Source organism: Volvox carteri, assembly GCF_000143455.1.
Source record: "Volvox carteri f. nagariensis unplaced genomic scaffold VOLCAscaffold_23, whole genome shotgun sequence".
In the NCBI taxonomy this organism is placed as follows: domain Eukaryota; kingdom Viridiplantae; phylum Chlorophyta; class Chlorophyceae; order Chlamydomonadales; family Volvocaceae; genus Volvox; species Volvox carteri.
This window is the reverse complement of record NW_003307566.1, coordinates 34,908-46,290: the sequence shown is the minus strand read 5'-3', so window position 1 is coordinate 46,290 and position 11,383 is coordinate 34,908. Positions and strand designations below refer to the sequence as shown.

Here is an 11,383-nt window from a genome sequence, read left to right as displayed (position 1 = left end):
CCCTCCCTCCATTTATTCCTTCATATAATCCGTAATCAAATATTCGTTCACTTACTGCGCTGGTTCGGGTTCGATGCACTCATTGGGGCCATCGACATAGCGACAGACCTTGACAAGGATGTTTCTTCCCGTGTTGCGGATATCTGCAACATTGGTTCGTACAACCATCGACAGGTCATTAAGGACGTGACGGGAGGAATGGACAGCTAGGTAAGTGCCAAATGGCCGCACGCTCCAGGGGTGTCGATCGGCGGCATTCCAATTACGCGTCGGCGTGTGTACGTGTGTGAAGATCAGGACAGGACAGGACAGGACAGGACAGCGCTCGGCAGCCTGGTGACCGGGGCTTGGGGAGAGCGAGCACAAGGCTGCGCGCAGGCTAGCAGCCTGTCCAGCTGCAAACTAGGCATCCAATGTATCGGTGCTGCGATGGATCCTGTTTGACCTGGATCCTGTTTGACCTGGATCCCGTTCTGGATCCTGCCTGAAATACTTGAAGTACTCCGACAGCAATTACTTCAGCCGCAATTTTATTTTGCTTTCACCATTGTTCTAATGTGACCCCGGCCTCCCGTATCCGTTTGCAAAAAGACAGCGGCGTCCGGAGGGGATGCAAATGGCCGGGAGGCGCCAACCACCCACCTCGCATCTGATGCATCCGTCTACTAGCATGTGGAACACAGATAAAAGACATACATACATACATACAACTCCCTATCTCAATTACGCCGTACGTATAAATTCGTACATGCCCAATGTGTCGTACAACCGCGCACCTCCGGTAACGATTTGGAGGTTGTAGCCGGGGAGTGTGAATGCGCTGTTCGGGTTCACGACCCCGATCAGGGAGACGATGGGATCCATGTACGACATAACGCCGCTGCTGTCGATGCTGGTACCGGCTTCGTGGATGCTGACCTGCGATGGAACGGGTGTACGGCAGCGGGAGTGGGTTATTGGTCTCGGAGCGGGTGAATCAGACGAAGTACGGACGTAGTACTACTGTTGGGTTGGGTTGTTGACACGTTGCATGTCGGTGTTCCCCTCCGCGAGTTAGGTAAACGTGCGCGGGAACTGATGCCCGTACACCCGTACGGACCCGTACACTGGCATTCAGCTGGCAGAGCCGAATGCGTAACCATAAACAACGTATTAACGGGAAGTTATGTAGCATAGCATCTCGCATGCCGCGCCTCAACGAATGCGTTGGGAATCAGAACTAGTACAACCAACACAAGGACACAAGGACTACCAACTGCTCTGTACTGCGGAGCCCTTTATTGATCGCACAGCCTCTTGCGTGTGCTGACGGGCTTTGTCATGGTGTTCGCTGTCCCCGGTTTATTCCGGAGCATAGAAGGGAAGCCCCTTGCGCTTCCGCAGGGATAAGGCCCACGCTATATCGCGTGCTGTGCATGTTTTTTCATGGGGTTTCACTGCTTGGGTTAGTTCTCGATTCCAACTCTCGTCAATGGCAGGCGTCAACGGCCACCTAGCATGCGAACGGTGGGCTAGCTTCGTGTGTCTATGCGTGTGTGCGTGTGTGTATGTGTGTATGTGTGTGTGTGAGAGAGAGAGAGAGAGAGGGAGGGAGCGTGTGTGTTCGGCGCATTCGCGCCGGACCCTGTGCATGCAGTTCAGATGCACGTATGAATGTCGTACTCTGTGTACAGGTTCCTACCTTTCTGCTAAACTGCGCCGGGAGGGAATCGTCCCCACCACCTCGAGACCTCAGCGCAAGATATATGTTCCTGCATGGAAGAGTTTTGTTTCACTGTCTTTGGACCAAGCAGTCGTTTTAACAACAGCCCAAGGAGGTATTATTACGATCTACAACTAAAAAGAAAAACGAACGAGGCGGCGCAGAGCACCTCGACGCGATGCGACGGTGCGGGGGACGAGAGATTTGTGGACGGCACTTACTTTGTATAGGCGGCCCCTAGCCAATCGGGAGTGATTTTCACCATGACGCCCTTGGAGCCCAGGTAAGTAGCCCGCAGGGCAAAGCTGCTGAACGTCGACGCAGGCAGAGACGAGGAATTTAGTACAGCCGCGGGGGAAGCCCAGCCCAGGCGCGACAGCTCGGGGGCTGAGGGACAGCTGTTCCCGGAACCCATAACTGTGGAATTGTCCCCGTACTGCACGCCATTTCTCCAGGCGGGGTGCAGCCCAAAGTTCTGTAGCAGTTCTTGCATCACCGTGTTCCGCTTGACTTCACCCTGGGGAGGGGTCAGAAGTAAGAGGTAAGAGGTAAGAGGTAAGAGGTAAGAGGTAAGAGGTAAGAAGAAGTACTTTGCAGCTCATGAAGGGCCGTAGCCGTAGAAAGGAGGACCAGGGACCCATTATTTACAAAGTTAGAACGCTTGGGAATGATGTATACACTTATTTATTTATAATTAAATAAAGATTTCAAAGATATCACACACCCGTACACGAACCCTTACTTACGTCAGCAGTTGGTTGAAGCCAGCTCTGGAACCCAGGAAGCTCGCCCAGGCCGGCCCAGCCGCATGACGTGATGCCCAAGGGCAGAATGTAGGTGAGGTGGCTGTAAGAGGTGACCTGATTTCCTGAACAGGGATGAAGCCATGAACAGCTTGATTTATTAATGGGTGAGGGTCTCGAGCCGTGGATTGGGTCGCCTTTTCCGAAACGCCTCCAACATAATAATACGGTACATGGAACCGTAGCTTTATTCACTTATACAATTATAACACACGTGTCTTAAATAGGCAAAACCACGCCGCAGCCAATGTGAAAGATAGCACCGTGCACGTGAACAGCTGCAGCCCATACATCCGCCCGTCTTATTGCCCATGTGTTGTAAGTAAAGCCGCATACTGCTGACGAACAGGCCCTCATCACCCTCCCTCTTTCCCTGCTTGGCTGCTCTACCCTGCCTACCCGTTGGTAGCGCTCTCCTGGCCGCAGAGGCGATTGCGTCAGGGTCGCAGCTCATAATTGCCGAAGAGCAGGGCACTGTCACTGGCACGACCTGAAATTTGCAAGTCCATTTCAGGTAGGCACGGGCACAATCAAGCAGTAGCAGCAGCAGCAGCAGCAGCGGCGGCGGTCAGGGTGGGCGTGTCGGTAGTGTGTTGGCCGGATGAGGCTTTAAGAAGGAAGCTTTTCGGTGTGCGCGAGTGTGCGCGAGTACTCATATAGTGTAGTATTAGGAATATCGAGTGTGCCCTTTGGTGGCTGGCAGGCTAGCCGAAAAGAACCGTTGACCCGACCATGCAAGGCCTGGACGAGCCTAAGAGCCATAGCCCCAGCGGGTGAGAGCAGGATGCTGACCAGATGCGGCTTAGAAGAGGAAAGACCAAGCAATCGTCCACATGTTAGCCTTCGTCGAATGCATGCCCGCATGGATGCAGCGGCAGGTGCCAGAAGAGGCCACGGCGCAGGTGCACCAGATTGAGAGCGCATGCATGCGCTGCCTCACCTTGAATATGCTCCGATCGACGACCATTTTGCCGTAGCTGCAATTGTTCAGGTAGTCTGCAAAACCGTCAGAGCCCAGGTACAGCTCCTCGACTTCTGCCGTCTGCAGCATGAGCGGGCAATGGACCGTCAGCAACCGAAGCCCGATAAGCAACACGATCGCATACTTGACCATGCAGTATCAACGATGGTGATGTCACGGTGGTGCTAAGGGGCATGTATATTTAGGGGCCAAACCGGTAATGGGTTGCCCATCCCGTTAACACTCTCGACAGCCGGCGGCCTGCACCGTCCTTTTATCGCAAGCCACTATATTACTTGTGGTGGTACAAATAAAGCCGCAAGTATAGCCGCGCATGCTGCTCTATCTGGCCTCAGCTCCAATGGCATTCCCCTGAGGACTTTGCACCTCCGCATCTTCTGACAAACCCCCACCAGCTTGCAGGGCTCCTGGATACTACTTGCACACCCACCCACCCAAACCCACACGTGATTGATGAGCGTCTCTTTGGATCCCGCATCCTGCAAGGAGTCTGAGATATCCCCATCCCGAAAGAAGTTTGTCAACGAGTCCCCTCACGCACCGACATTGCCGGCAGAGCGTTGCACACTGAGGTGGCATTCAGCCTGATGGCCATGACCAGGATGTTCAGCCGGACATCGCTGGACGGCGTAGGCGCCGGCGTGGCGATGATGCGAACACCCGTGACGGCTGTACACTTGGTTGACAAAGGCCCGGCAAGAATGCATCGCTGCGGACATCGGGCGTTGTGAGAGGCATTTGTGTGTTACTGATGGGTGCATCCTAGCTTGGCGTGCATGGCGGAACAGCTTGCACACTTATTATTAAAGTGTGCCGGGTAAATGGAGGACATGCGGGCAGGAAGGATATGCACTTGGTCACGTTGAGCTGGTGGCGTGGGAGAAATCAAGGTGCATAATGAGCTGGGAGCACAGACGATGGTCGACGACGGATAAGGCTGCGGATAAACAGGAAGGCGGCGGCTTGTATTGTGAAGGTTTTGTTGTGGTGATGGAGCGTGCGTTTGGGGGACCCACCTCGCAGCTTTTCTATGGCTTGTTTGCAGCACTCTTTCACAATCAACACACACATACATACACATACACATACACACACGCCCACATACACACTGCTGCTCTGCTGCTTCTCGTCCGTGACGAGGTCACGCATGATGACGCCACCCGCAAAGATGTGGTTCACACACGCGACTTCCGTCATTCCGTCATACCGGTTCCCGCCACCACCTTAACCTTCCGGACATATAACGCTGCATCTGCCCACCGCCTTTTCTTGTCAGCTGCAGCCGATGGGTGCTACCCTACTTTTGTCTCTCAGCTAGCTTCCGATAAGCTGGCAAGCCGACAGGAGCCGCAAGCTCCTCCCAATGTGAACCGGGAATAAGCATGCCTTCCTAATAACGTAACAACAGATTAACTGTGACCAGGCCCGCTGAGTGCTCACCAGGGCGACGTAGTTGCCGGGTCCAATGGCAGCGCCAGAGTCCGAATCCGCCGGCTGTCCTGGGAGCTGGTAAGCCCGATCGATACCGTCCACGGACACCGCCCAGCTATCCGGATCTGCAGTACGGACCGCCAGTTTGCCCTGGGCGCAGCACGTGCGAAACACGGAAGTGACGATGTGAGGGGCATGCGTATTTGTAGTACGAATTTTTCTGCATTGTAGGACTAATATTCGTGCTTTCGTTTTGTGAGTCCGGAGCCTGTTGGGCGTCGGCAGCAGCATACCACAACCTCAATAGCGCATATTCGGCGGAGAGCTGTGGAAGGCTGCTTGACCTCCCCACGCACATAGATGCATGGGTGTAGGTCGCACATACTTAGGCGTAAAAAGGTCCGATTTCCCGTTTGACATGTGCATCCACGCATTATGTAAATCTCCAGCTTTTCCGGAAACTTACTAGGGCACCTTTGTACGCATCACTGTGCATAGACAAGTGAGTCCAAAATGAAGTCAAACTGCACCTGAGCGGCCCATCCACCGCACCCAGACTCAGCGCAGGTACATACAGAGGAGGTGCAACGGCCCCAAAACCAAAACTGTGCCGCCATGGGGGGGAAGTCGAAGCCGTATGCATCACATTTTGCAGCCTTTGTGGTTGTTTTTTGCCGGACAAGTTTTGGAAATTCTCCAAGTTCTGGAAGTTCTCTTTGTTCCCATTATGCCGGGCTCCTGTGGGGCCGGTATCGGGCGGCCGATGGCCCTATCCAAACCCGTATGGCACCGCCTCATTTTAGGGCTGTCAACTCTGTGCATGAGATCTATCAGGACACCCCAAGCCCTGTAGTGTGCTTGGGACAACACTCTGTTGGCGACCACCTGCAGTTGTGGCACCAACTAGCTAATAGTGATGATGGAGGGTGACCCCATATCCCATATCCCAAACCCCAAATCCAGCACGTCACAGGGTATCGCAAATCTGTCTCATCCTCGCATCAAAGACTGTGGCCACTTTACGACTGCACCCGCACTGCCCTGCACGACCTGCCAGGACGAGGACGAAAGGTGGGTGCTCGACCCGCCCTTGGTGCAAAGAGCTCGGCGTGTTCGGCGGCAGAAGTCCCCAAATGACCGCCATTAAGTCAGCTACTGCTGCTGCCAAGGTCGGCCAGCTGTGTGAAGTGCATGGCAACTAGCCATGCACTCACGTAAAAAACATGCAATCTAGTAAGGATGAAGCGCCCTTCCCAGACTTACGCTAAGGTTTACTGAGTAGACGGTTGGGGGTGAGCGGGAAGGCGTTGGAGTGGATGACCAGGCGGCCCAGGCAGCTGCACGATGCACGGCACAGATGGCAGCATGGGCGAATGTGTTCTCAAATTACTTTCAGGCTGGCAAACAAACGAACCCCTCGCCCAGTTCCAAAAGGAGTGCGTCCAGGATATACGGGCGTTTAGCTGCGGTTTTGATTGCAAACATGGAGTACCAAATGGCCCTTGGTGCGATAAAAGTGTAGGCTGGGGGCCGGGGCAACTGAGCGGACACCGTTAGAGCTCAGAGCAGGTAAACCCACCATTTTGTAGCTGGAAGAACGACAGCAGCAAGAGTAGTGTCTGGCCCCGTGCCGCCCGGGGAGAGGGAAAGAGCGGCTGCCGCGGCTGCGGCAGCCACCTGGATTTCATGGCCGGAAGTCGCAGCTGCTGTCCTCGGGCCCTGACAACTGAATACAAGGGACATGTACGGCGGCCGGAAATGTCAACTTCCTGGGGCAACATCATGACCGTTGCAGAGGACTTACAAAATTACAGACAAAAACGGAAATAATAGTACAAACATGACTCTTTGGCGATCGCTGCTGTGCACGGCTTCTGTAACGTCAACGTCAACGGACCAGGAAACCAATAAAAAAACTGCGATTGCCCATTTGCAGCACTTTAGCTCACTCTGTCATTTGCATTACATCTTTACAGATTGACTTGGTATATATGATTTCATGACAGCCACAGCATATGAAAGGCAGAGAGTTGATACAGCATTGAGCCGGGCTTGCAAGGGCACTCTCATGGTTGATTAAAGTTCTGATCTCTCAAGTACCTTAAGATAATGTTTGTATGAAATAGTCCTTCAGTAGGAGGCGGAGGTTGTCCGGCTTGTAGTCGGGCCTGCAGCAGGTCGCAACACCGCTCCGCAACTACTTCATCGCTTTCAAAATCCAGGAATCATTTAAAATTAATTGAGCCAGAGAATTACCCTGACCTATATCAAGTTATATGAGTTCTGCTCGCGAATTCATCATTAGTGAAAGATAGGGCCCTCCTTGCGGACGTTCGCGAAAGGTGAAATAATTGCGCAATAGCTGTAGTACCTTGCAAGTAATACCTGTTAAGGAAATTTCATCATTCTTCTGCAACTATCAGCACTTAACTACCTTCGCCCTGCTAAGATGAGATACGCCTCAGTGATTGTCGTAGTCGCGTGAGAAACGCACATCTTAAACGCATCATAATCACATGCAAACCCCAGAAAGATATGTTGTTCAGTATCATCGTTTCATTTATTCCTCCTTAAGTTCATTCGTAAGGATGTTTTACCCTAGCGCGTCCCAACCCGTACTTCAATCAGCTTGCATTCAGTGAAAATGACCTTAAATCCATAAGACATTTATACAGTTTATTGATTTGTTGCAGAGGTTACGGGTGGATTAGGGGTGGACGGGTTGAAGTGTTATGGTGGGCGATCTCAAATGCGTGCACATTATGAACAAAATAGGTAAAACGAGAACTATGATCGTAGGATATGTTTTTCCATTGTTTCCGTCGACGGATAAATCGGCTTTTAAGCACCAGCTGGCAACCCATTCCAACGGCCCTTCTTTATCAGGATAGTGTTATGACTTCTCATATTGACAAATTTCAAAACTCATTTTGAAGTCAAGTTTTCATTAGGTACAGTTATCTCATTTCGTATATGACCGGCGCGCGCCTATTGGGCCATGCCACTGAGCACGCCTTTCCGCGATAACTTCCCTTCGGATCGCTGATAGACAAAATTATGCAAATCTGGACAGATCGGAACAAAATCTTGTCAATCTACATTCAATCGGCACCTTCGGCGTTCGCGTGCCGACATTACACTTTCGCCCGCCACTCGGCGCACTGAAGGTCTATTTGCTTGCCACCTCATCGGAACTTAAAGCTGCCCAATAACTCCTTTACAAACGCTGTGCCACCAATCACGGATACGTATTCCTCTGCCTCAGGGATCCGTAGCCCGTATCATCCTACATTACTCATTTCTTGGGGTGTGCAAAGGACCTGGAGTATGGCATCTTTCTGAGAATGGCTTGTTGTGACGAGACTATGACAGCGGTTATCGCACGTTCTGGAAAATGGAAAACGTTGTAGTAAGTCATCAACGGGCTTGTCCAACTTATCAGGCTAACCAACACCCTTACGGACGGCGCGGGAGCGCACAGGATGAGTGTACGCACCAAGCTGATGCACGAAAACGTTTAATTGACATGGCTCTCTCCCTCCCCCTTTCTCCTCTCCCTCGCTCGCCCTTTCCTCAATACTTTTTCTCTTTTTCAGGCACTTATGCTGTTGCCCATCCGGTGCGTGCATGCAAGGGCGCCGCTCGACGCCACACATGTATATGCCTTTAGTTGCCGCAGCCGACCGCAAGGAAAGAGGATGTCATGGAAGCTAAGGACACTGTCTGGTTGAAACGAGTCGGATGCCAGCTTTCTAGGAAAGGTCGCGTTTCCCCTGCAGCAGCTCCTACAGCAGCCGACTTTTCCGTTGATCATTGTGGGCGAGCAGATTTGAAAGCGCTCCGGGATTATTATACGCATAGTATGCATAAATGGCACCAGCTGATCCACTTATCAGGGACTTTGCCGCAAGTGGAAACACTCAAAGCACCTGCATGGAACAAAACACCCTTCGAGGCCAGCCATATACGGCAATCCGCGGCAATGTACGGCGATCAGTGGCAATGTAGGGCGATCTGTGGGAATATCTGGCAGCCGAAAAGGCCTGTCCAGTTGCTGGCGGAGCGCTCTAGCGCGTATTCATGGAGGATTGTGCCGTACTGTACGATAATCACAACAGGCAAAGAGCGATCTTAACTGCATCCTGTGACCTACTTCAGTCGCACACAATATTTAAGTGGTTGACTTGTGTGCCCGCTGTGTACGCGACGACGGCAGTCAACAGCATGATGTGTGCATTACCATCGTGTATCACATCGCCTAGCTGCTGCCGATTGCCGTCGACAACAGCAACTCGTATGTACTGAGCGAACATGTAAGTCGACCCAAGACCAAAGGGGTGTACTGCCGAACGCATGTACACCTCCCGGTTTCCTAGGATTTCGTTCCTGACGATGTCGCTCGTGACTGTGCGAAGCATGTTTATGTAGGCTTCATTGGTTCGCGCCATCCCCGCATCCCCCGTAATAGATGTAAGATTCTTATGGAGGTGCATGAGACTAACATTAGCATTCAACTGTACGCATTGCACATATTGTTGGCCGTGGGATTTGACCCCGGCTCCGCGTGTAAGTCATCACTTCGTTTGGGCTTATGCACCTGCATAAGAATCATACATTTGTTTTATTAGAGGGTTTGGCACTACTCGTAAGGCGCGACCAATGCCCCCGGGAGATCCCGGGATCGACATCCATTAGGGTCAAAATCCTTCCGATGGTGGAAGGCATAGCGCCCCTAGTTGATGGACGGTGGTGACCTGGGATAAAGTTAACCTGCGAGCCGACCAGGAACGGAGGTGGGCCGCTGTCGACCCGGCAGATTCCGTTGGATGCTGGTGGTGGGTGCGGAACCTGAGCGATCCACTGAGAAGTTGACTAGGGTGACTGGATGAGGGTGCCCCGAAATACCGGGGAAGGCAGGGTTTCGCAGGTAGCTGCCACGGGCGAAGATACACCCCCCTGTTTCACACATCATTTATTACGGGGTATGCAGAGATGTCGCAAACCACAATAATGGGGCAGTGAGTGCCGCGAAATGTGGAGTGCAGCTAGCGATCATTTGCTACAACTACAAGCAGACGGGCCGTATAGCTCGGAGTTGCAGAGAGCCGCAGCAAAACGTGCAGGAGAGGAGTGGAGGTGTTCTTTGCGCCCACACGTGGCAGACGGGGTAGCATGCCTCAACAGGCAAGCGGTGGCTGCAGTGCAGTGATGACGCATATTTTTTGCTGCAAGAGAAGAGCAACTATTTTTTGTTAAGGGTAATTGTCTGGCTCCGGAGCGGCAAATATTGGTGTACCTGAGTCGGGGCCGCTGCCAAGTGGTAGACTTAGGATACTCGTTCAGCAAGGATTCGTATTCCCGCACCAAAGGACACGTAAGGCAACAAGAACACTCAAAACGCAGATCCACAGAATTCTGCGCCTGTTTATTCCTGATCATACAAGTTCGATTCGAACACACAGTCGCTACCTGCGGCCACACTGTTAACCGCCGCCATTTATGTAATTGCACGACATTGCGCGTAGCCAGGAAACTCTTATGATTACGCTATGCTCCAGGAAGCTAGCAAGCAATTTCTCCGGGTGAAATTCTGACCAGTCGATCCGACCAAAACACCGTCCCCTCGCTCCGGGACAATGACCTGTGGACCGCCGTGGACGACCCGTCCCCGCATTGCCCAATGAGAGGCATACAGGTGCGCAAGCGTAAGGCAAATCCTGCGACGAATTCCCCATGAATAATGTATTTTCGCAGCGCAACGCGATAAGCGGCATCAGATGAGCGGAAGCCCTGCATCGAGGCACAAAGCTACGTACATCAACCAACCTACCTACCTAACTAACAACTACCAACCAATCTAACAACCGGTGCAGCATATATGCGATGAAAACATGGCATGAAGAGACTGCCCGCGACGCAAGGCAATCAATTGAAACGGACATGTCTACGTCGCCCGCCATCGGCTATCGCCCGCTCAACAGCCTGGCGGTTGCGCTAGAGGGTAGGACAAACTGTCGGGCAGAGCAATTCTTTTGACTGCCCCGGTCGCACAATTCCCGTGCTTCCCTAATTCGACACCCTGAACACGCTAATTCTGACTGTCCGAATGTCCCTGCCAGGCCAATTCGACACCCTGTCAGCCTAATTCTGACTGTCGGAATGTCCCGCCAGGCTAATTCGTATCCCTGTCAGGCTAATTCTGACTGTCGGAATGTCCCTGCCAGGCCAATTCATATCCCTGTCAGGCCAATTCAAGAGCCTGTCCCGGCAATTCAACTTGTCCCAGGTGCCAATTTAACCGAGCAATTTAGACCAATTGCAGGGTCTGCCCCCATACTCTCAGGCACGCATTCAGAATCGCGGGAGTTGAAGGAACTTTACAAAACGATGGGAGCACTTACAAATATCTCTCGTGTGTTTGTTGGTTTCAAATCCGTACATGCTTGTACGGTAACAAGGCGTGTG

General features: G+C 52.4%; 1 protein-coding gene across 1 annotated transcript; it reads right to left on the bottom strand.

The window, feature by feature from the left end:
* Positions 1-51: 51 nt before the first annotated feature.
* Positions 52-6,606, bottom strand: VOLCADRAFT_91809 (uncharacterized protein; the record flags this gene model as incomplete). The annotated part of the gene is made up of 11 exons (XM_002951243.1): positions 52-143; positions 777-918; positions 1,682-1,751; positions 1,924-2,219; positions 2,449-2,570; positions 2,905-2,995; positions 3,446-3,547; positions 4,029-4,196; positions 4,928-5,068; positions 6,182-6,255; positions 6,498-6,606. The coding sequence occupies 11 exons, from the start codon at positions 6,604-6,606 to the stop codon at positions 52-54; spliced, it is 1,407 nt and encodes a 468-aa protein (XP_002951289.1).
* Positions 6,607-11,383: the final 4,777 nt, after the last annotated feature.